At 48.8% G+C, this 23,907-nt stretch overlaps 1 protein-coding gene across 5 annotated transcripts in view; it reads right to left on the bottom strand.

Annotated features, from left to right (window-relative positions):
* The window catches only part of plekhh1 (pleckstrin homology domain containing, family H (with MyTH4 domain) member 1), a 140,027-nt gene that overhangs the window by 47,096 nt on the left and 69,024 nt on the right, over positions 1 to 23,907 (bottom strand). For all 5 annotated transcript variants that reach the window (XM_059953337.1, XM_059953329.1, XM_059953344.1 and 2 more), the window contains 8 exons: positions 19,361 to 19,439; positions 13,891 to 13,982; positions 12,346 to 12,496; positions 9,957 to 10,096; positions 8,830 to 8,940; positions 8,624 to 8,710; positions 7,086 to 7,244; positions 7 to 87 (listed from right to left, as the gene is read on the bottom strand). In XM_059953337.1, the coding sequence (XP_059809320.1) occupies positions 7 to 87; positions 7,086 to 7,244; positions 8,624 to 8,710; positions 8,830 to 8,940; positions 9,957 to 10,096; positions 12,346 to 12,496; positions 13,891 to 13,982; positions 19,361 to 19,439 (900 nt within the window). The remainder of the gene's footprint in view (positions 1 to 6; positions 88 to 7,085; positions 7,245 to 8,623; positions 8,711 to 8,829; positions 8,941 to 9,956; positions 10,097 to 12,345; positions 12,497 to 13,890; positions 13,983 to 19,360; positions 19,440 to 23,907) is intronic.

The following is a 23,907-nucleotide window of genomic DNA, read 5'->3' as shown; positions in this document are numbered from 1 at the left end:
AGGTACCTTGTCATCCTGATTCCGGAAGTAGTAGAAAACCTTCCCAATGAGAGAGCACCAGACCAGCTTGGAGTAGCCATGTCTCACCTGTAAGGCAAGTGAAGAACACTGAATCATCAGTACCTTGTGTGAGTGTGGCGGTCACTTTTAATGGTAAAATCTGAGGACCCGCGGACACCTGAGCCTGGATCTACAATCACATAAATGTTCTAACCACCATCCTTCAGCCCTAGAGGAAGTAAAATGCTGAAATTGGCTTCTTCTCTGGTTGTGATATATATTAAAAAATAACTTTTGAACAGTTTCCATCGTTTAAAATTGTGGATATTCAGATTGCGAGCAGTTTCTCTCTAACATGGGAGAACTTTTAAAGGCTATGGTCCAGGATTAGAGGCACATTCTTCCAGGACTGAGCCAAAAATTTTCAGTTAAACTCTTTTGGGAAGGGGGAAACGCATACTGAGAATTTTTGAAATGTCTGTGGAAACTCCATTGCTGAAACAGGAGCTTAATAGCACCTTCCTCTCAGCAGGGCAGCCTGCTCATCCTGCTCACAAGCAATGAGATAGGTGGCTTTAAGGGCCATCTCGTCACAAATACACACACACGAGATGAGGTTAAGGCAAGTTGCACTCTGACTTATGCAACTTTCAGCCTCAGGAAAAACAAAAACAGCCCCTCAAGTTCAACAGAGCTCAAACAAAAGCATAGAGCCCTCATCCGAGAGGATTAACAGAAAGACTAGCAGCAGGTCCTCGGTTTGTCCTGAGATAGTTGATCTCATTTGGTGTGGCAGATACATCAACAATCGATTTTACGTAGCATATAATGGAGGGAATGAGCTAAAGAGAAACAAGGCAAGGGAGATCAGATTGCAGCAAGCCACTGAACACTTAGATTTCAGGAACAGCTAAAAAGGGAAGGGGAGATTAAGGGAGGGGTGAACAGGTGAAGGCATAGCTCCCACCGGCAAGAGAGGCAGAAGGGGCCTGAGTTGGAGAGGTGAAGACGTGGGATTTAGAGATTCCATTATGGATGGATCCCAGCTGAGAAAACCTGTTCCTCAGTTGAGGCCTGTCACCTCCTCCTGCTAATTGATAGGGCACACCCAGCTGACTGACTGGGGTACTGAGGGCAAATCCATACCAAGAAGAGGACAGGCATAGCCGCTGGGGGGAGAGGGTGTGAAGAGATTTAGTTTCACGATCCAAAGTACTGAACCTTCAATTGCAGCTGGCATTGCTAGAAACCCTGTTCTTGAAATCCAGACAAAGTGAAGTTTCCTTGAGTTATAGAGGACTTGGTGAGATCAGATCCGGAGAGAATAAATAGGCTGGAGCTTTCCTCTGCGGAATGTCGGAATGCTGTCCTTGGAGGTTCAAAACATCATGAGGGGAATAGATAAGCAGTCTTTTTGGCAGGGTAGGGGAATCTAAGAGCAGATGGCATAAATTGAAGGGGGACTGAGGGCCAACATTTCCACTAATGGTGGTGGGTACATGGAACGAGAGGGAGTGGTGGAGGTGAGTGCAATTACATTTAAAAGGTGTTTAGACAGGAAAGGTTTCAATGGTTATGGGGCAAAAGTAAGACTAACCCAGGTAGGCAACTTAGTCAGCACGGATAAGGTGAGCTGAAGGCCATTTTCTGTACTTTTTAACTCTTTGACTCTAAAACTGTCCAGTTTTGTCTTCCTTACCGAAGGATGGATATGTCTGCTGAAAAGGGAATGCAATGAAGACTGGATCCTGCGTTAACAGGAGTGCTGACAGATTACACAGGCCCATATTCAACCAAGTTCAGAAAAATGCGAGGAGATTTAACAGAAAAACAAAATTCCTAGAGGGCTCAGCCAATTTGGTGAATGGAGGACGTTTCCCCTGGCTGACAGTGTTTACAACGAGGAGTCACAGTCTCAAAGTATGGATGAAAACTTTTAGGAGACGTTTCTTCATTTGGAAGACAGTAACCTGTGGAATTCCCTATCACAAAGGCTATGGATGACGTAACTGGCCAGGATTAAGGAGGCGGTGGAAACATTTATTGGAAGGTCTTCAAAGAGAGTGAGGAGAGAGGAGGATTGTAGGGGATTGTGATTAAACTGAAAGGCGGAGAGTCTGCAAGGCCTGAATGGCCTCTGCTGCTGTTTCCCATGTTCCTGAGTTGCTCACCAATGACAGCCTGAAGCAACAACAAAGGTGCCCATTGCCAAGCTCTCAGCAGCCCACCCAGGCAAGCAACAGTTCATTCTGCATCTGGGCGAGGGCTGGTGGGTGTGGGGTGCTAGCTGGTGCCAAGGTCCCAAGAAACCGTGTGGGAGAGACCTGCGTACTAATAGGAAACAAACTGCTAATATGAAACTCATCACAGATATAAAGGAGTGGTGGGTGGGGAGGGTGGGGGGGGGGGGAGTGCAGCAGGAGGTGCACAATCTTCTGTCCTGGCATCAGGCCAAGTGGTTTAATTGGCTTTGCCTAAACACAGCTTTTGAGCGGCACCAACTTCAAAGTGTCCTGTTTCGATTGCCGAGAACCCAAAGAACCAGATCTCTACCCTCATCCGAATAAATGTGCTAAGCAGCCTTTTGATCGAAACATCTGGCCAACTACTGTACATGTACAGGGCTTTGTAGTAAGACAATGCCTGTTTATCACATGCTGGGATTTGAGCTGTTACCAAACCTCAAGGTGCGGGGGAATCTCTCGTCCTTGGTTTAGGACTTAGTGTGGGGAGGGTGCTTGCATTAAGACTGCAAAACCTGATGCAGTCTAATTTATGCACTGTATGACTATAATAATTTTTACCAGATGCTGGAAAGCTGAAATAATAATCAAAATTGACAGCAACACTCAGCAGGTTCCGTCAGTGTCTGTGGAGAGAGAAGTTGTTCAGCACTGAGGCTGGTAACTTTTTATCTAGCAGAAGTGTACCCTCTCACTACAGATGCTGCCTGACCTCCTGAGCATCTTGGGCAATTTTGATTAACTGCAGAAGTTCCCCTGATATCACACAGCTCCCTTTCTGTGTTGCTGCAGAAAGTGCCCCTTTTCACCAGAGAAGAATGTTGGAATATCGGGAACAAGGCCTCTCATGTGCTCATGGCTTCTGCCTTCAGGTAAGGCACATAGCACCGACTGATTGGCATGAGGAACCAACCCTCGGGAGAGCTCAGTGAGTGCAAGGGCTGAGTAGGCACAGGAATGACTTGTTTTACTGAAGCCCCTCTATCCTGAGGCGGTACCCTCTTGTCCTAGACTCTCCCACCATGGGAAACATCCTTTCCACATCTACTCTGTCTAGGCCTTTCAACATTCAAAAGGTTTCAATGAGATTCCCTACCCCCACATCCCTGCCTGGCCCCCATCCTTCTAAATTCCAGCAAGTATCGATCCAGAGCTATCAAACATTCCTCATGATAACCCTTTCATTCCCGGAATCCTTGTGAATCTCCTCTGAACCCTCTCCAATGTCAGCACATCTTTTCGTAAATAAGGAGCCTAAAATTGCTCAATTTACTCAAGGTGAGGCCTCACCTGTGCCTTATAAAGCCTCAGCATTGCATCCCTGCTCTTGTATTCTAGACCTCTTGAAATGAATGCTAACATTGTATTTGCCTTCCTCACCACCGACTCAACCTGCAAGTTAACCTTCAGGGTGTTCTGCACAAGGACTCCCAAGTCCCTTTGCATCCCAGAATTTTGGATTGTCTCTCCATTTAGAAAGTAGTCTGCACATTTATTTCTACTATCAAAGTGCATGACCATGAATTTTCCAACAGGTTTATCATTTGCCACTTTCTCCTAATCTGGTCAAAGTCCTTTTGCAGCCTACTTGTTTCCTCAACACTACCTGCCCCTCCACCAATCTTCATATCATTCGCAAACCCATCTATTCCATTATCTAAATCACTGATATACAGCATAAAGAGAAGCGGTCCCAACACCAACCCCTGCGGAATACCACTAGTCACTGGCAGCCAACAGGAAAAGAATCCTTTTATTCCCAGTTGCTGCCTCCTACCGATCAGCCAATGCTCTAACCATAACAGTAACTTCCCTGTAATACCATGGGCTCTTAACTTGGTAAGCAGCCTCATGTGTGGCACCTTGTCAAAGGCCTTCTGAAAATCCAAATATGCAATATCCACTGCATTCCCTTTATCTATCCTACTGGTACTCTCCTCAAAGAGGATTGTAATTTCCTCAAGTCCCTGGAGGATCAAACTACCATAGAATGGCAGAACTATCATTGAGCAAGTTGGATACAGTCAGCCTATGCTAGTTAGGTATGCTAATCTTATGCCAACCCATTTCATATTGCCCCTATTTTCCCATCAACTACCCCCTAGATTTGCCCCTCATGCACACATTAGGAGCCATCTGCAGTGGCCAATTCACCTCCCATCCTGCATGACTTTGGACATGGAAACCAGAGCACGTGCAGGAAGTCCACACGGTCACAAGGAGAACATGCAAACTCTGCGAACGACAGCACACAAATTCAGGACTGAACCTGGGCTCACTGCAGTTGAGACAGTGGCCCTACTAACTGTGCCACTGAGTCACCCCCTCAGAGAATGACTGATGCTTGGGTTGGGATCTTGCTCTGCATCATAATCCTTGAGACTTGTGTAGGTACAACACAGAAACAGCCTCTTCTGCTCACTGAGTCCCCAGTAACCCTCAAATGCTCATTTACACCGGTTCCATTGCAACACAGAAGCAGACCCTGCCGCTCACTGAGTCCCCAGTAACCCTCAAATGCTCATTTACACCGGTTCCATTGCAACACAGAAGCAGACCCTGCCGCTCACTGAGTCCCCAGTAACCATTTACACTAGTCCCATTACAACACCGATACAGGTCCTACCAAGTCCCTAGTAACCCTCAAATGCACAGTTAAAGTTGAAGAATTATGGGACACCAGCCAGGCTGCACTTGGAGTATCGCCAACATTTTTAGACCCCATATCCCAGAAAGTGCTTGGTAGCTTTGGGCCTGTACTCACTGGAATTTAGAAGAATGTGGAGGGATCTCATTGAAACCTACCAAATGTTGAAAGGACGAGATAAAGTGGATATTTCCTATGGTGGGGGTATCCAGAGCTAGAGGGCACAGCCTCAAAATTGAGGGGCGACCTTTTAGAACAGAGGAATTTTTTTTTATCCAGGGGTAGTAAATCTGTAGAATACTCTGCCACAGACTGTGGTGGAGGCCAAGTTCATGGCTATATTTAAGGCGTTAGTTGATAGTTTCCCGATCGGTTAGGGCATCAAAGGATAAGGTGAGAGGCAGGTGTAAAGTCTTGTACTAGTCCCATTTTACTCTCTCCAGATTCCGATCAACTCCATCCACCAGGTACGACCACTCACCAATTCAACCAGGGACAATTTCCATGGGCTAATTAACCTACCAGGGACAATTCACACAGACTAATTAACTACCAGGGAGAATTTCCATGGGCTAATTAACCTACCAGGGACAATTCACACAGACTAATTAACTACCAGGGACAATTTCCATGGGCTAATTAACCTACCAGGGACAATTCACACAGACTAATTAACTACCAGGGACAATTTCCATGGGCTAATTAACCTACCAGGGACAATTCACACAGACTAATTAACTACCAGGGACAATTTCCATGGGCTAATTAACCTACCAGGGACAATTCACACAGACTAATTAACTACCAGGGACAATTCACACAGACTAATTAACCTACCAGTCTACACGTCTTTGGGACTTGCAATGAAAACCAGGGCACTGAGAGGAAACCCTTTATCATGAGAAATCCACACAGACAGTATTGAACAAGGTCATCTGAGTTGAGAGGCCCTGGCTCTAACAACTGTGTCAGCATTCTTATTCAAGCTCCTGTGAACACAAGATGGCCTCATGAACATCAGTAAGTGATCTGAGGTGAATATCGCACAGACCACTCCCCTGAACAACATCAAGGACTACTTTCCATATATCCCTGAGGGGGCAAGTTCACCCAAGGTAATGCCTCCCCTCTCCAGCTCTGCTAAATCTGGGGCCTTGTCACTGAGATGTACCACACGTATTGCTGGGGAACAGGACCCTGCTCTTTGCCCCCACACACAATCAGATTAAACAGTTATCACGTAATGCTGGACTCTCTCCACCATTCTGCAGAGAGTTGAGTGCAGAGAGGTTTTTTTGGGAGGGGTTTGATGATCAGGATGCTGTTCTTTTTTGTATGGGGGGGTAGGTGGGTTTCATCTTTCTCTCTGAATGACTTTCATATTCTCTTTGTTTCTGGCTATTGGGAGAAGACTGTTTTCAGAGTTGTATAAGGATACTTACTTTGGTAATAAATGAATCAAATCAAATGAGATCTTTGTTCTCTGGAATGAAACACGACAACAGCCACTTGCAGTCCTTTCACACTGAAGATTCAGACTGTCCCATGCTGTCTCCTGCCCCTCTCCCCTCACTGACCACAACTCCACCCTGATTGTCCGCTTCCTCCACATCCTCTACTCATGGACCATGCGCGCCACCCCGCCCTCCTCCCCACTGTCTAAATTGTGATACGCCTCCTAGTTTAACTTTCACTTGTGTGTTTGTATAATCTGTAAATTTTTAGTGAATTTCTAGTAATTTGTAGTTTAGCTGGTTCTAGTTTGCACCCTGTATCACCCCAACATAAATTAGACTGCCCTTGTCTTGAAGACTGTTCTTATCAAAACAACTTCTATGATCCATCTCAGCTGCTTTTTCTGTATAACAACAACAAGGCAAGATTCTTTGCCCTGCTTTGGTTCTTCCTTGTTCCTTATTAATTATGATATTTATTTGTGATGAACAGCAAATTAATGGCTGTATTCACAAGGTTTGAGACTTGTTCTGAATTTCCAAAAAACCTTCTAGATAATATCATCTCCAATTACACTATCTCACAGACCTGTCCTTGGTCTCAGGAACATATCCACACCCTTTCTTTCCCTTACACCCCGGCACTTGGTGAGCTCTTGCCAGGCCAATGAACACCCTTGGGCGCCGCAAAATTTCAAGGCAAGGTCAATGAAGTGGCAAGCTGAAGACCAATGTCCTTACCTTGGTCAGCCAGCCTCGGACAGCCGGTTTCCATTCGGCTCGAGAGCCCGGTGGGCTTGCCAGCTGGACCTTCAGGATGTTGTGCAGCACACGGATCCACTCCTCGAGGATGTTGGGGGAGTCTGCAGTCAGGTAGTACGTCCTGCTCTCCGTCACCAGCTGCAGCAGGTGGGACCACAGGAAACCATTGACAGAGTCTTCCTGTACGCCCTCCCGCGATCCGTAGGGGCTAGCGCTGAACCATGAGGAAGCCAGTGGGAGCACGTTCTCTGGGGCAAGTGACCTTAGCACACCTTGGTGCTGTGCTTAATTGGTGAGGGGCTACATGCTACTCCTATATTGAAGAGTTTATAAACTGTATCAGTGTCTGGATGAGGATGTACAAAGCAGGCTTAGTAAGCTTGCAGAACTAGCTGGTGTTAACAGTGAAATGGTTGTCAGGGTTTACAGATGGATCTTGATCGGCTGGGTAAGCCTGAACCTGCATCTGGTCCAAGGAAAAGCAAACGGAGTTTAATCCAGGCAAGTGTGAGGTGTTGCATTTTGGGAAGACAAGTCTGAGTGGGAGTTTCACAGTGACCGGTCAGGCCTCGGGTGGTCTTATAGAACAGACGTACCTGGGAACAAGAACATTGTTATCTGGAAGTGGTACCGCAGGTAGACAGGGTACTGAAGGTGGCTTTTGGTGTGCTGGCCTTCATCAGTCAGGGCACTGGCTATAGAAGTTGAGATGGTGCAGTTGCATAAGATGTTGGTGAAGCCAAATTTGGAAAATCCAGCTACGTGAAAGATGCCATTAATGGGATTTATGAGTATGTTGGCAGGACTCATGGGACTGAGTCTGGAGAGAGGGACTGTTTTCACTTGGGCTTAGGGAAATGAGGGGTGATCTTATTGAGGAGCATGGAATCATGAGGGGCTTAGACAGGGTCAGAGTGCGTGGTCTTTTACCCCAGGGTTCTGAATCAAGAACTAGGTTTGGGATGAGTTGGGAGGAATTTAATAGGAATCTGAATTTACTCTTTCATTCAGAGGGTAACTGGTGTATCGAATGAGCTGCCAAAGGAAGTGGTTGAGGTAGATACGTTAACAACACTTAAAAGGTACTTGGACAAGGTACGTGGATAGGAAAGGCTTAGAAGGATATAGGGCAAATGTGGGCATATTGGGACTGGCTTAGATGAGACTTATGGTCAGCATGGAGCAGTTGGGCTGAAGGGCCTGTTTCACTCCTGAGTGACTCTAAGATTGAATATTCACACTTTGACACTGTGTCTTTGCACACCCTTTGTACTCGATTGGCATGTCACAACCATTGTGTTAGATGCTTGACTTTGAATGGCAGCAGCAGGGTAGCAGGTAGACGGGAAAGTACGCACGATCAGAGATCCAGCAGATCACCAGATACCTGAGAGCTGGAAGCACAAACTGAGCGGTTCAGTGGGTTGGGTGGGATTACCAGCCCGGATATTCCCATGGGCCACATGGGAGGGGGCGAGGGCACAGAAGTATTTCCAGAGGTGCACATTTGCACTTACCTGGAAGGTCTGCGCTCCCTCCCCACGCACAATACGACAGGAGGAGCCAAGCTCGATCTGGCCTTGGGGCTTGCGGATGACGTCACTCTGGAAGCACAACGTGGTCTGGGAATTAGGGTGGCCTCGAAAATTGCATCCCACAGCCCCCAACGTAACTGTAGCACTGACTGCATCGCAACATCCCTGTTTGGGACAGGGTTACTTACGGGCGACTTGTAATAAAGGATCTCGCTGTTCCTCAGCGTGAACCATCGCCTTTTCCACGTCCTTACGCGGCCTCCCATCTTCAGCAGGTACCCAGATTTTTCCAAAGGCTCCTGCAACCGACACAGCGGTGGGCGGGTCAGGCAGTCTGCTGTGGCTGTGCACTGAGCACAGAAATGACTCGAGAATTGACCGGCAGATTAGGCAACCGCTTGAGGTAGTCAGAGTCTAATGTAGTGTGAAAGGACAGCGAGGAAAACCTGGCACCCACTCCCCGAAGAAGGGTAGGTGGCTGATTAAACAACGGCAATATCTAGTCAGGGTATTCTGGATGGCGTTGGAAGGTCATGTGATCGATATATCCTCTTAGTTATACCATGTGGAGAGGCGGAGGTGGGGCAACACTTCCCATCCAATCACGTCACTCATCAAGAGGTGAGAGGTCACATGAAGACACTTTCTATCCAATCACCTTGGGCTTACAACCTCCTGACCCATAAGGCAATGAGGTATCAGCATTCCTGGGAAAGCGCACACCCAGGGCGACCAGCAAACGGTCCCAAAACTGTGAACTTGGGCCAGATTCTTAAACAGGTTCACTGCTCACTTACCAGTCCCTTCCCACCCTCACCCAGCCACTTACCCTCTTTCACCACAACAATCGTTTTGCCACTTCTTGCACCTCCTGGCTCCTGTCATCCTGCCATTGGCAGCCTGGGCCCCAAGCTCGCAGGTTCCTTCCCAAACCCCTCTGCCTCTCGTCCCATTACTAAGACTTCAGAGCTTAGGGTAACATTGTGGGGCTCCTGGGAATTAGTGTGGGGAAGAGGTGCGGTGGAAATGCAAGGTGCTTTGGTCTTTGATGCCACTAACCACAACTGAATCTCCTTAACGTTACAGTCAAAATGCAAAGTTGTTTTGATCTAGGTACTTGATCCGATCTACAACAGCTGTGGAAAGGGACTGGTGACGTGAAGTCAAAGAGAGAGAGAGGACTGATGGTAAATGTAGTCTATACTGTTGGATAAGTGATTGCTTCCCCAATCCCTGTTGAACATTTCAGCCGAGGACTATTCAGGGCTCTGAGGTACCAGGAGAGAAAGCGGTCTGTTGTCTGTGCACAGCTTACGTTGCAGTTGCTTTCTGTGGAGTAGACGGAACCGGTCCTGAGGAGTTTGTGTTCAGGCTCGGAATAATCGCTGTCTACAGAACAGGCGTCAGGAGGGATGGCGTAATCACTTTCCGAGCTGACAGAGGACATGGACACGCCTGAGGAGAGAGAGACACACACACTGTGAATTCCACTGCCCTCACTCGTGAGTTCAGGTGAACAGAGTAGGACAGGTCCATGAGGGACTGAACCAGTGAAGGGCAGGTAGCTTGGTTGCCCCGTCAGATCAGTAGGACAGCTCCATCTACACATTTCATAATATTTCTTTCTGACAATCATCTCTTCCTTTGCCCGTTGTTTCTTCCACAAGTGGAAACAGTTTCTGTTTATTCCACCTACATTCTTCTCGACTGCAAATACCTTGATCATTCATGTTGTCCACCTCCTTCGATTTGAGGAGGACCACTGCCTCTCCAACGAACTCAAGTCTACATCTGGGACACACTTCCTTCCTTTGCAACAAACAGCCCAACTCTAACTTTCAGGCCACTTCCAGCTTGCTGGACTCCTGTTCCACCAGGTGAACTGGACCATCCTCTCTCCGAGAAAGTGCCCAGTACAGCCAGCAACAGATCTGTGGAAACCACTGATCGTAGAAGTAAAACTGTGTAGATTGCACTGGGATTGAGAGGAACACTCTTTCTCCCGGGTATCAGACAGTAGACAACCAGTCTCTGAGTGGTCAGGAAGAGTTAGGAAAACCTGGTGGATGTGTGCACCGGTATTTAGTCTTGCATAATTTGCAAGTTTGTTGTTAGTTGAACTAATGAAATTATTTGTCAGTTAATACAGATTTTGTGTGTCTAACTGATTATTGTTCTTGAGGGTGAATACTCACTACAATCAGCTTTGTATAGGAATCAGAGTGGTTAGCCCAAGAGGAGTCTATTTGCCCCATCAGACATTCTGTCTCTATGCCAGAGATATTGAGTCAGTTCCGATCTCATGCGCCCTCCAAGAGGGCTACTGGTCCTTTTCTAACGGATACTTCAGTGAATCTGCCCCCACCACCGTTCCTACTGATGCATTGCAGATCTTAACTGCAGGCTTTAAGGAAAACTTAGGTACGTGTCACATTTGATTCTTCCTACCATCACCTCAGTCTTTCCCCTGTAATGTTAACGGGGACAGTTTCTGTCTATTCTACCAATATTCTTCTTGATTGTAAAAACCTTGATTATTCACCCCCTCACCTTCTCTGGTCAAGGAGAACTGTAGCTACATAACTGAAGTTCATCATCCTGGATTCTTTTTTAAATAAAACTTTTTCTCAACACTCCCCAAAGTCTTTTACATCTTCCCTAAAGCATGGTGCCAGAACTGGACACATCACACCAGCTGTGTCCCAACCGGTGTTTTATAGAGCTCCATCACCTCTTCTGTGTTCCTTATGCCTCTACTCAATGGCCAGGGTGCTGTTTGCCTTTTTAAACACGTTCTCAACTTGCCCTTACTTGGATGAAACACACAAAGCCCAGCAGACTGGTGTTCTCACACCCGTGTGGGAATGGTGCCTTCTTGTAGACAAAGCCCCTGGCCATCCAGGTCTCCATTGGTCAGACCCTTCCTGCAGATCGGTTGCCACGTTTTCTTTACAGAGTCACTTAGTAAGGGAACAGGCCCTTCAGCCCAGTTGGCTCATGCTGACCAAGATTCCCATCGAAGCTCGTCACATTTGCCTGCATATGGCCCACATCCATCTCACATTTCATGTCAGGCCGTCAGGTCCTGTTCATGTCTCTTTTAACTGGATAATGTACCTGCCTCAGCCACTTCCTCTGGCAGCTCATTCAATACATTGACCATCCCCTGGGTGAAAAGGCTACTCCTAGGCTCCTGTTAAACAATTTACTCTCACCTTAAACCTACGCCCTCTTGTTCTTAATTCTCCAAACCTGGGGAAAAAAGACAGCACGCATTCACCCTCTATATGCCCGACTATAGATTACCCCTCATTCTCCTATACGCCAGTGAAAACTGTCCCAACCCAATCACCCCTCAATCTCCTACACTCCTGACCAACTCAACATCACAATGTAACTCAGTCCCTCAAGTCCCGGAATCAGCAACACCCTCATAAAATCTCCACTGCAGTCAATCAAAAGCAGGCTGAGCAAAACTGAACACAATATTCCAAACGCTGACATCTTGGCCAGCTGGAACATGACCCTCTGTGCTCGGTGCCCTGACTGAAGGCCAGCTTGCCAAGTGCCCTGTCAGCCAGTGATGCCACTTTACAGGAATCTGCTGCATCGCTACCTCCCACCCTGCCGAGGAGACCTCCTTTGCGACGTTGGAGAAATGCTCACCCACTGGGCTCCTCTGCCAGATCTCGTTGATCACCCACCTCTTTTCACAGCTCGGGGGCTCCCAGGGCCATTGGCTTTCCTCGACTCTGACCCTGCGGTGGACGTTCGGAAGCTGGCCTGGGAACTGCTGTCGTCGTCGGATCCCGAGGACTCGTCGGGGAAGGGAATGTTGCTGATCTGTGTTGCTTTCTGTCAAATTCCAGCAAGATAAAGGCAACGTTACTTTTAGCACGCACTATCCTGCCTGCAACCCAGTTCCTTACCTGGAGTCCATGGGAGGGGTGAGCGATGGAGCGGGTACAGACACAACCAGCCCAGAGACACGAGGCAAGGTCAATTGATTCCAAAAGTTTGGAATATTGTTCAATATAGAAATCCCTCCCCTCTCCCTTCCCCTTGTCCCAATCATGATTCCCCTCTCCTTACCCCCTTCCCACTCTCAGTCCACCACAGAGACCCAGATCAGAATCAGGTTTATCATCCCTCACAGATGTCGTGAAATATGTGTTTTTATTGTGGCACCAGTACAGTTCCATACACAAAATGACTACAGTACTGTGCAGAAGTCTCAGGCATCCTAGCGATTTACATGTGGCTTAGACTCTTGCACAGTACAGTATATTATTCTCTCCACATTACGTCACCGACCCCAGCTCTCCACAGTCACACCCCCAGATTCTGCCTCCAGCAGAATTCACCTGCCAGCCTGTACCAGATCAGAGGGCAATCCTGTCCCAGCGCATCCGAATGCAACTTATTTTCTTTCACGTACACATCTACGCTCCCCGATTCTCACACAGCCTGGAAAACAGGCCATGCCGACCTGTGGGCGTTGTAAGTGACTGCTCTGCGCTTTACCTTGGTTACACAAGCCGTTTTCTCACTGCAACAGAGTACACGTGTTCTGTCGCATTTACTCTCTTCCCCAACACCCAAATTAACCTACCCATCAAACAGCATCATCAATGTTGTGATCCCACTACCTTCCTGCAAGGAGTTTGTCCATTCCCTCTGTAGCTATACGGGTTTTCTCCGAGTGCTCCGGTTTCCACCCACAGCCCAAAGACGTTCAGGTTAGTAGGTTAAGTGGTCCCATAATTAGGCTGGGGTTAAATCGGGGGTTGCTGGGTGGTGTGACTGGAAAGGCCTATCTCAATAAGTACACCTGAACCTCAGAAAGGAATATTTTTTTTCCCCTATTCATCTCTCCCTAAACCAGGGGTTTCCGACCTTTTTTATGCCACACATCCTACCATTAACTGAGGAGTTTGTGGAACCCATTTTGGGAACCCTTGCGAACTAACCCGTGTTTGCTCTTTCCCACTTCTTTAAACTGAAGCGTTAACCCTAGCTCTCTCTCTGCAGATGCTGCCCAGCCTGGCCGAGCATTCCCATTGTTTTCTGGTTAATTCAGGAAGCGCTCTTGGCATCTCGAAGCTGCCCCTCTGTGCTGCAGGGGGAAGTGGGCCAGTCCCTGCAGTTTGGTCCTGTTGGGTAACGAAGGGACTGACGCGAGGCTCAGGAGTTCAAGGCTCACACCTGGCCTACAGCCTACCGTACGTAAAACTGGTCATCGTACCTACCCCTTTCAAGGTGGTGTAGACAGGAACCGTCATGTTCTTGTAGATGAGCTGAGTGAATGAACCAGATGTAATACCTGCAGGAAGGTTCGACACTGGGGAACAAACAGAGAAACAGAGGAGGTTTACACAAGAACCCAGAGCCTGATGCTTGCTTTGCAAGACCCAGCCTAGATTGTCTTATTTCCAGAATTGCTGACCACCTTGTCATGGTGTGTCACGAGACCACGCCCCACAACATTGTCCCTTGTGTTTACAAAGACTCAGGCTTGTTCAACTACTCTACCAAGTTGCCTTACTGGGGAGCCAGAGTCAATGAGAACAGGCCTGAAAATTGGCCTGGGCAGGCCCCAGCCATGGCAGTGATGACAGCGAGTGGGGAGACAAGAGACTACAGATGCACGAATCCAGAGCAAATGACAATCTGCAGGAGGAGTTCAATACATCGAGCAGCACCTGTGGGGGAAAGAAACTGTCGACTCTTTGGGTTGACACCCTGCATCTGGACTGAGAGTCGAGAGGTGAGATGGCCAGAATAGAGAAGGTGCTCAGAGGCAAGAAAGAATTCTGAGGTATGTGAGTGGGCAGGAGGCGCAATCATGAGCAATCGAGAGGCAGGATCGTGAGCAGGGGTGGAATTGAGAGACTGCCAGGAAAATGATTGATGGCCACAGACAAATGCAGGGCCGTGGTTAGTGCGATGCCATTACAGCTCAGGGCATCAGAGTTCAATCCCAGCAATCCTCTGTAAGGAGTTCGTATCTCTCCCTGCGGAATGCGTGGGTTTTGTCCTGGTGCTCCGGGATCCCCCCATAGTCCAGAAGTACTGGCCATTGGTCTTTGAAATTTGTTCCCCAGTGTGGCTGAGGTAAAACCAAGAGGGTGTCGGGGATACTGGGCATGGTTCAAAGGGCCAGAAAGAGCTACTCTGCGCTGCATCTCCAAATAAAAATAAATACCATTAATAGAGGAAAAGGGGGAAAAAGATGGAACGAACACAAGAGAGGAATAAATAGTCGACATTTCCAGCCGATATCCTTCATCAAGGCATGAAAGGAAGGGAGAAGCAGCCAGAATAAGGCAGTGGGCGAGGGGAAGGAGTACAGACTGGGAGGTGACAGGTGGAACCGGTTGAGGGGGGATGATGGGTAGGTGGAACCAGGTGAGGGGGGGATGATGGGTAGGTGGAACCATTTGAGGGGGGATTATGGGTAGGTGGAAGCAGGTGAGGGGGGGATGTTTGGTAGGTGGAACCAGTTGAGGGGGGATGATGGGTAGGTGGAAGCAGGTGAGGGGGGGATGATGGGTAGGTGGAACCATTTGAGGGGGGATGATGGGTAGGTGGAACCAGTTGAGGGGGGATGATGGGTAGGTGGAACCATTTGAGGGGGGATTATGGGTAGGTGGAAGCAGGTGAGGGGGGGATGTTTGGTAGGTGGAACCAGTTGAGGGGGGATGATGGGTAGGTGGAACCAGGTGAGGGGGGGGGATGATGGGTAGGTGGAAGCAGGTGAGGAGGGATTGATGGGTAGGTGGAAGCAGGTGAGGGGGGGATGTTTGGTAGGTGGAACCAGTTGAGGGGGGATGATGGGTAGGTGGAACCAGTTGAGGGGGGATGATGGGTAGGTGGAACCAGGTGAGGGGGGATGATGGGTAGGTGGAAGCAGGTGAGGGGGGGGGATGATGGGTAGGTGGGGGAGGGGGATGAAGTCAGAAGCTGGGAAGTCAAAGTCTGAAGGAGGAGGAATCTGATAGGAGAGCAGAGTGGACCATGGGAGAACGGGAAGGAGGAGGGGCACCAGAGGCAGGTGAGAGGCAGGTACGGAGAAGGGGTAAGAGGAGAGGCAGAATGGGGAAATGGAAAAAGAGGGGAGGGTTTAGAAATTGTTGGGTGTTAGAGAAATTGATATTCATGCTGTCAGATTGGAGGCTACTCAGATGGAATGTGAGGTGTTGCTCCCCCAGCCTGAGAGAGGCCTCATCGTGGGTGGTAGAAGCCACAGACCAACATTTCGGAATGGGAATGCAGAGCAGAATTTAAATTTTCCAGGTGGCCACCGGGAAAGCCCGCCTTTAATGACGGACGGAATGTAAATGCTCAGCAAAGTGGTCCCCTACTCTACATCTGGTCTCACCAGTCCCGGGGAGGCTGCACAAAGAGCTCCGGAGACAGCCGATGACCCCGAGATATTCACCGGTGAGGTATCGCTTCCCCTGAAAGGACTGTTTGGAAAGCCTCATTCTGGGAACAGATGTGGCGGAGACGGAGCAACTGAGAGAAAGGAATAGTATTTTTACAAGTGATGGGGTGGGAACAGGTTTAGTCAAGATAGCCCTGAGAGTCATAGGTTTACAAAAGGTATCAGTGGATAGACTGTCTCCAGAGATGGAGACAGAGGTCGAGAAACGGGAGAGAGGTGTCCCAGATGAACCAAGTAAATCTGAGGCAGGGTGGAAGTTGCAGGTGAATTCGATGAAGTCGACGATCTCAACATGTCTGCAGGTAGATGCACCAATGCAGTCATCGATGCAGTGTAGAAGGGTTGCAAAACAGTTCCGTTGCAGGCTTGGAACATGGACTGTTCCACGTAGTCAATCAAATGCAGAATTTCTCCAGCAGTTCGTGTGTGTTCCTCCGGATTTCCAGCAGACTCTCATGTTTAAAAAACAGTGGGTGGTGGGAGGGGAGTGTGAAGATGCGAGCCAGCTGCTGGAAGGAACAAACAGTGCTAGACTGGGAGTCTTTGGAGAGAGGTGAACAGCAGCTGAAGCCAGACTGTAGGCAGAGTGTGAAGTGAGAGGTTGGAACCGGGAGGGGGAGGGAGACGAAGGTTAGGGGTTGCAGCTCCCTGACGTGCAATTCCAACTCCTCCAAGGCCCTCTCCAAGGTCTCTTTCATCCATTTGCCCATGGAGCTGGTCAGAAAAAAGATGAGGGTAGTGTGCACAGGAGTAGGAATCGACCAAACAATCAGTCCCTTAAGCTTGCTCTGCCATTTAACAAAGTCAAGGCTGATCTGGGAGACATCTACAGTAGGTGACCCTGCCGGAGGGTGAAGTGCCCCATCAAGAGTGGAACAACCAACCATGCATCCAGACTTGACCCTCTGTTTCTGCCTACCTATCATCTTTCACCTCCTCTCTTTTCATGAATCTATCTTCCGTCGCCTCTAAAAGGTTCAAGGACTCTGCGCACACCGCCCTTCGGGGAAGAGAGCGCCGAGGACAAATGCCGGCCTGTTCTCTCTACCTTAGGCGGGCAATGCCTTCTTTTGAAAGGGCAATCCCAGCTCTGGGCTCTCCCACAGGAGGCAGTGTCTCCCTGTCAACACCTATCATGACCCTCCAGGAGGGGGAGCCACATTACTGGACGATAAACCTTTCCCCCTTTCCTGCTGCTCCTGGCCATGTGAAGTTAAACCAATCTGCTTGCTTGGACTTTGTTGCCTCCTGTCTGGGGGTGGGCAGCCACTTCCTTCCCGATCAACCCCGAATTAAGCATTGATGATGCCATTGGACCCCATCCTGCAGGGACCCACAAGTCCGACAACACCCTGACAACCCCAGTGAAAATCAAGGGAGCTGGAGGCTTACAGATTGGTTAAGTCAGCTGGAGGACTGAAATACCCATTCCTTTAGTATTTTCCAAGGCAATGGAAACTACTAAAAGCACCCTGATTGTGGTCACTGATGATGGCAGTTACAGGGATTGAAAACTTCTTGGATTTCAAAAGCAGTTCCCTCCTTCCCTCCTTTAACTGGGTGGGGAACGTAAGATGCCACAAAGCCATCAATTCCAGCTGAAAATAGTCAGGAGACAGAAATAGCACCCAATCACAAGGCAGACAGCAGGACTCTTGATCTTTCCACTGCTGTCATTTTGCTTCCTTCAAAAGTTACTGATCCAGTTCCAGCTCCGGTCTCTATCAGCCTATGTTTATTTAGCGCTTTGAAGCTGAGCTGATGCACATTTGCCAGTGAATACAGCCTGCATACTTCAGGTTAATCGGTGATGGGGGTGGGGAGGGGGGAGCTTTCCGTCTGATTTGCAATGTGGGTTGCAGGGCTTAAGTGGAGATGGTCAGACCAGACAACCTGAGACTCCCATTCCCCTGGGAAAGTGGCAACATTTGCTCATCTCACAGAACGGTGCAGTGCGAGACAGGATCTCTAGTCCGCCAAGTCTGTGCCAGTCACGACAGCAAGTTAAAATAATCCTGTCTGCCTGCAGGTGATCCATACCTTTCCATCCTCTATCTGTCCTACTGTATTTACCTCCGCAGCCTCCCCAAGGCTGTACGTTCCAGGCCCTACCACATCCCAAGTTAGAAATCTTGCCTTGCAGGACTCCTTTAAGCTTCCTCCTTCTTACCTTTAACCTATGACCTTTAGAATTTGACGCTTCCACTCTGGGGGGGGGGGGGGGGGAGAAAGACCATCTATTCTATGCCTCTCATAAAAATACACATTTTAAACAGGTTACCCCCACACCAGAGGGAGCAAAACAAGCTTCTCCAATCCAAGCAACACACACAAAATGCTGGAGGAACTCAGCAAGTCAGCCAGCATCGATGGAAAGAAGTACAGTCGCCATTTTGGGCTGAAACCCTTCAGCAGGACAGGAGGAGGGGAGGGTGAAAGTAGTACAAGGTGGCAGGAGATGGGTGAAACCGGGAGGGAGGAGAGGGGGAAGTAAAGAGCTGGGAAATCGATTAGTGAAAGAGATAAAGGGCTGGAGAAGGGGAATCTGATAGGAGAGGACAGAAGGCCACGGAAGAAAGGGAAGGGGGAGAGCACCAGAGGGAGGTGAAGGGCAGGTAAGGAGACAAGGTGAGAGAGGGAAACAGAATTGGGGAATAGTGAAGGAGAGGGGGGAGGGACATTACCAGAAGTTTAAGAAATCGATATTCATGCCATCAGGTTGGAGACCATCTCTGCAGTTCTCTAATCAATGGTCTATTTAACCAAACCACTGGTCCTGGTCAGACAACTGGAGGCTCTTCACTCTGCACCATTCAAACAAGGCACCCAACTCTGGTCAGGCATATTCCTCAAGGCGCAGTCACACACCACCTCATCTTCAGCTGTCCCTTTATCCAGCTCCAGAATAGATGATAAGCAAGTTTTCAGAGGAAAACAAAAAGCAGTGTTTGAATTGATCTTTCTCCTGGGTTTGTTTGACTGGCAGTGTGCAGGAAGTTAATCTATAGTTGCTCAAGACTCAGGTGTTGTATGTGATGTAAGCTCACATATACGCACTCTGGGTCTGGTTACAGCAAACTGACACACACAGGACGTTCGTGTACCCGGACAGAGGCTCACATTCATGAACTGGGTGAGATGCAGTATGTTATGAAAGACTCTTCAAAATGTCTATAGGTGTTCTGACTGACTGCTTAACAGCCTGGTACAAAGGCTCCACAGCACAAGATCACAAATCTTTACACAGTCTTTACCTGAACAAACACACTTACGTCTCTTAGAGGGATTAGCTCCCAAGGTCACATCCGACATTCTCATGCCCGATTTTGCCAAGGCGTAGATCCGGCCCTCCTGAAAAGGCAAAGGGATATGTTCATTGATCCTTCTTGGGACTCAGTTCCTGCATCTGCAGTTAAATAACTCATCCTGAATAAGTGCAGTGTGAGTGAAGAGTGTAGCCGTACAGCCATCATGGTCCTTAACTACAACTAGCCAGCTGTGGGTCAGTGGGTTGCAACTTCTACCTAAAGGCCCATCTGGACACACCAGAGGATGCAGACGCTGGAATCTGGAGAAGAAAACAACTGCTGAAGGAACTCCACGGGTCCAGCAGGATTTGCTGGGGGAAGAAAATTGTCAATGCCCTGATGCAAGTTGACCCAAAACATTGTCGACTTCTACCTCTAGCCCAGCCTCCCCAACCCCCAAACAGATGCCACTTGACCCACAGACTTCCTCATGCACCAAGACAGATCATTTGGAGCTCACAATGGCTGAATGATGGCATATGTTTGAACAAGTATGCTTCCTACAACTTTTCTCTATTACACCGCAGAAACTAAATCTGTCAAGGGTTTGAAGTTTCTGAGGTGTGAGGCTTTGAAGGATTCTGTAGGAATGTATTTCTGTAGACAGACCATTCTAACTAAGACGCACAGAATTGGGAATGGGCTACCAATTAATTATCCATCAGTCTGGGCATGCGTGAGTACCCTTCCGTTTTCACCTCTGCAATCCATACCTCCTCTGATCCATCACCTAAAGATTCCTGGTCACGATCTCGGGATATGGAACAAAGCATTTGGGGCCGAGATGAGACTCTCCTTCACTCAGAGAGTGGAGAACCGGTGAAATCCTCCAGCACAGTCAGCAGCCGAAGCCGATTTGTTGAATTTAATTATAGGGGTTGATAGATTTCTGGAGCCAAAGGCACATGGGGATATGGTATTGAGACACAGGATCAGCTATGATCACACTGAGTGATAGAACTGGCCAGGAGGGCCAAATGGCCTGCATCTGCTCCCTTTACTGGTGATAGCCACACTTCAAGTTTAAGTTCTCAATTGGAACACCTTGAAGCATTATTAATTACTCTACATAGTGGAAAAACTTCATTGCTCTATAATCAATAAAAATTCACTTCTTCCCAGATCACTGTTAAATTTTCTACTAAATTATAAATCGAATATAATCAAATTCTCATCATAAAGCAAGTTAGTGCAACGCTATTACAGCTTGCGGGGTGGGGGTTTGTGGTTCATAGTTCAATTCCAGCATCCTCCCAATGGAATGTGTGGGTTTCCTCTCACGGTCCAAAGACGTACTGGTCAATTGGTCAGTGCAAGTTGTCCTGTGATGAGGCTCGGGTTAAATCGGGTTGCTGGGCCGTGCAGCTTGAGGGGCCAGAAGGGTCTAGTCCACGCTTCCTCAAAATAGACAAACTCATAGTCAAACAGACAACCGAGTATGTTGACCAGCAAACACCCATTTAGACTCATCCCCTTTTCATCTCCACGTTTTCTGCAACACCACACACACGGTGACAGATGGTGGCCAATTAACCCAGCCACCCGCACACCTTTCTGATGTGAGGGGAAATCCATACAGCACGCAGACGGCACCCGCCAGGATTGAACCCGGATCACTGGAGCCATCAGGCAGCAACTCCACCAGCTCTGCAAAATGTTTCCCAACCCCATTCTCCTGCTTAATCCTGGTAATTCTTAACCCCCTTACCAATCAAAAGCCTGTCCATTTCTGTCTGAAGTTCTCCCAATTATTTGACCTCTATGGAATTCTTCAGTAATGACTTCCACAGATTCACCTCCTCATCCCAGTTGTGAGGCTGAGCCCTCAGCTCCAAGACTCTGCTACTCATGGGGACATCTTCTGCAAGTCCACTCCACCCAGGCCTTTCAGCATCCAGATGGCATCAGGGAGATCCCCACCCCCATCCTTATGATTTGCATTGAGTACAGGCCCAGACACATCATATGCTCCTCATAAGTAAGCCTGGGATCATTCTTGTGAAAGTTTCTGTATACAAAGCCCTTGTATGTGGAGAGAAGACATTCTGTGTACAGATTTGCTTAACCATCCTTGGAGATAAGATTATGTACATAGGCAAAACATTCTAGAAATGGACAGGGAGAAGGTCTCCGTATCTGCAGAGAACAGTGATTATAGTTACTGGGACTGGCCACTGTACTTTACCACAGCAGGATGTCCAGACTACACAGACGGGCAGAGGGGTGACCATTCCCCAACCCCACAGGTGGGAGGGTGGCCACCAGATGTTGAAAGAATTCTACATGAAAGACTTCCGCAGAATAACTCTGATGCAGGCTTTTGAATCGGAACGCTACAACTTCTCCCAACCCCTGCAGATGCTGCTTGACACCCCAAGTTCCCCAAGGATTGTTGTTCCAGATTTCAGTGCCAGCAGTCTTGTGTCTCCACAGAGGTCCTCGGGTTCACAGACTCCGCCGTTCACCAAACCCGGTCATTGCAACTGTGGGGTCTGGGCACCCTACGAGGCAGTCCAGACACCGATCTTACTACATCCCTCTGCCTTCACCTGCTCAGCTCTTCCCGCAACTTAGCTTTTTTTTCCAGATTCCAGGTTCCTTGAGTTGTTATAGTCGGGGTGGGGGTAGTAGGGACTAGCTCACTCTACCTATTAAATGCTCCCAAAGGTGTGCGTCTCAAACAGCCTCTGACCAGCCCCTGGCCTTCACGTGTGGCTTAGCTACCAAGCCCGGCAGAGCCATTTCTACTGACAGGAGAAGGGGAAAAGTGGGTTGCTGGTGGCTTAAGATGGGGCACATCAGCCATGGTTGGCAGCTCATCTGGGATCTGATCTCAAACCTCCGCTGCCTTGTGGCTACACCCACCCATTCAGTAGTAACCCCCCCCCCCCAGGAAAAAATCCAGAGCTGGACTCCCTTAAGGTAGTCCTAATGTTGAGTTCAGCATGATTGACAGCTCCTGTGACGCTGCTGGTACAAACTGTATCGGTCTCTGCCGTTCCTCTGGTTTCATCAGCTGTGTGGAGAGGGGAAGCTTACTCTCCATATCGTACTGCCCAGGCTTGCATGTCTAGACAGCTCATACGCAATATCCATGGTTGACCCTGACCGGCAGAGATCTCACTCAGATTCCAGCACCCGACATCTCTCTTGCACACAGTGACAAGCTGTTCTACAGAGAGAGGGAAGCCACATGTGATCCTGGGAGAATTACCCTATGGACAAACCATTCTACACTCGTGCCATGCCAGTCCAAGCAAGACAAGGCACTGGACACACCCAGCCTGTCCGTAGACAGGGAGTTTACCCTGCAGAGAGGAGCAGATCATATCAAATTCAACACTCGACACTACTTTGCGAGTGAGATGACATACATCTTGCACGCAGACAGTGTATGTGAGAGCTGTCTTGCTCTTGAGGCTGGCTGTTGTGTAGGCACCCGAGTACAAGCGGGGCCTGTCGGGACTCGCCTGTGCTGCTGTCAGTCGGAAGCTCAGATCAACCGTACAATAAGCAGCTTTGACAGGAACTAAATAGAAAGCCGAGACGTGTCATTCCAGTAATTGTTCTTTTCCTGCCTTTTGGGAAGAAATGGCTTATACTTGTGGATTTCGACAGATGAAGACAGGAGCTGCATCATTGCCTCCTACGTGCGACTATAGTGGGGGTGGGCTGTGGAGAAGGCTTCTGCCTGCGGTTGACCCCACACCTCACGGGAAACAGGGTATGGAAATGGGTGTGCACGAGGCCAGTGCCCATTAACAAAACTCCAAGTGTGCACATCACCAGGGAAATGCCACACAGCATGAGGCTAGTGAATACCTTAAGGCACGTGAGCAGAACTAGGCCATTTGGCCCATCAAGTCTGCCTCACCACTTCATCATGGCTGATGCCATTTTCCTCTCAGAGGTGGTGTGTGGAAGAGAGGGTGGATGTGTGCGTGCGAGACGGGGGGGGGGGGTGCGGCGTGAGGGATGGGGGATGGGGAGGGAGCCTAGGCGAGAGGAAGGGGTATAGAGAGGGAGCAGAGTTAGAAATCAGGTCCCACTCAGCACTTCCCCAATTCCCCTGCCTATCACAAGGACCGCGCTTCCTCACTGCCCACCATCTCATCTTGAGCCCCAGTGAACTTTCCTGGTCAACTGAACACCTTTTAAAACAGCGAATTGGATTAATAACAATATACTCCCAGTAATTCGGCAGGCCTGTTAGCACCAAACTCCGCAGTGGAAGTGTCCAGTCCTCTGGATTCACGGGGGCCGAGTACCCCGCCATATTAGAAAGTGATGGGGGAGAGGTAATTTCATTGTAAGTGGGGTGGGGCCTTGTCACCTTGAGAGGGCAATTGAAAGATCTTTCATGTTGGTTGGCGATGTCAGAATAGATATTTGCACTGCAGGAGGGCAATACTGAGCCCCGGTGGATTGTACGGCGTGTAGCTGATGCCATGGTCTCACAGCTCCAGCTGCCCGGGTACAATCCTGACTCAAGAGTTACTTGTGTTGGAGGC

This window comes from Hypanus sabinus, chromosome 2, assembly GCF_030144855.1.
Source record: "Hypanus sabinus isolate sHypSab1 chromosome 2, sHypSab1.hap1, whole genome shotgun sequence".
Lineage (NCBI taxonomy): Eukaryota > Metazoa > Chordata > Chondrichthyes > Myliobatiformes > Dasyatidae > Hypanus > Hypanus sabinus.
Note: the sequence above shows the minus strand (reverse complement) of the source record. Positions and strands in the feature narration are given on the sequence as shown.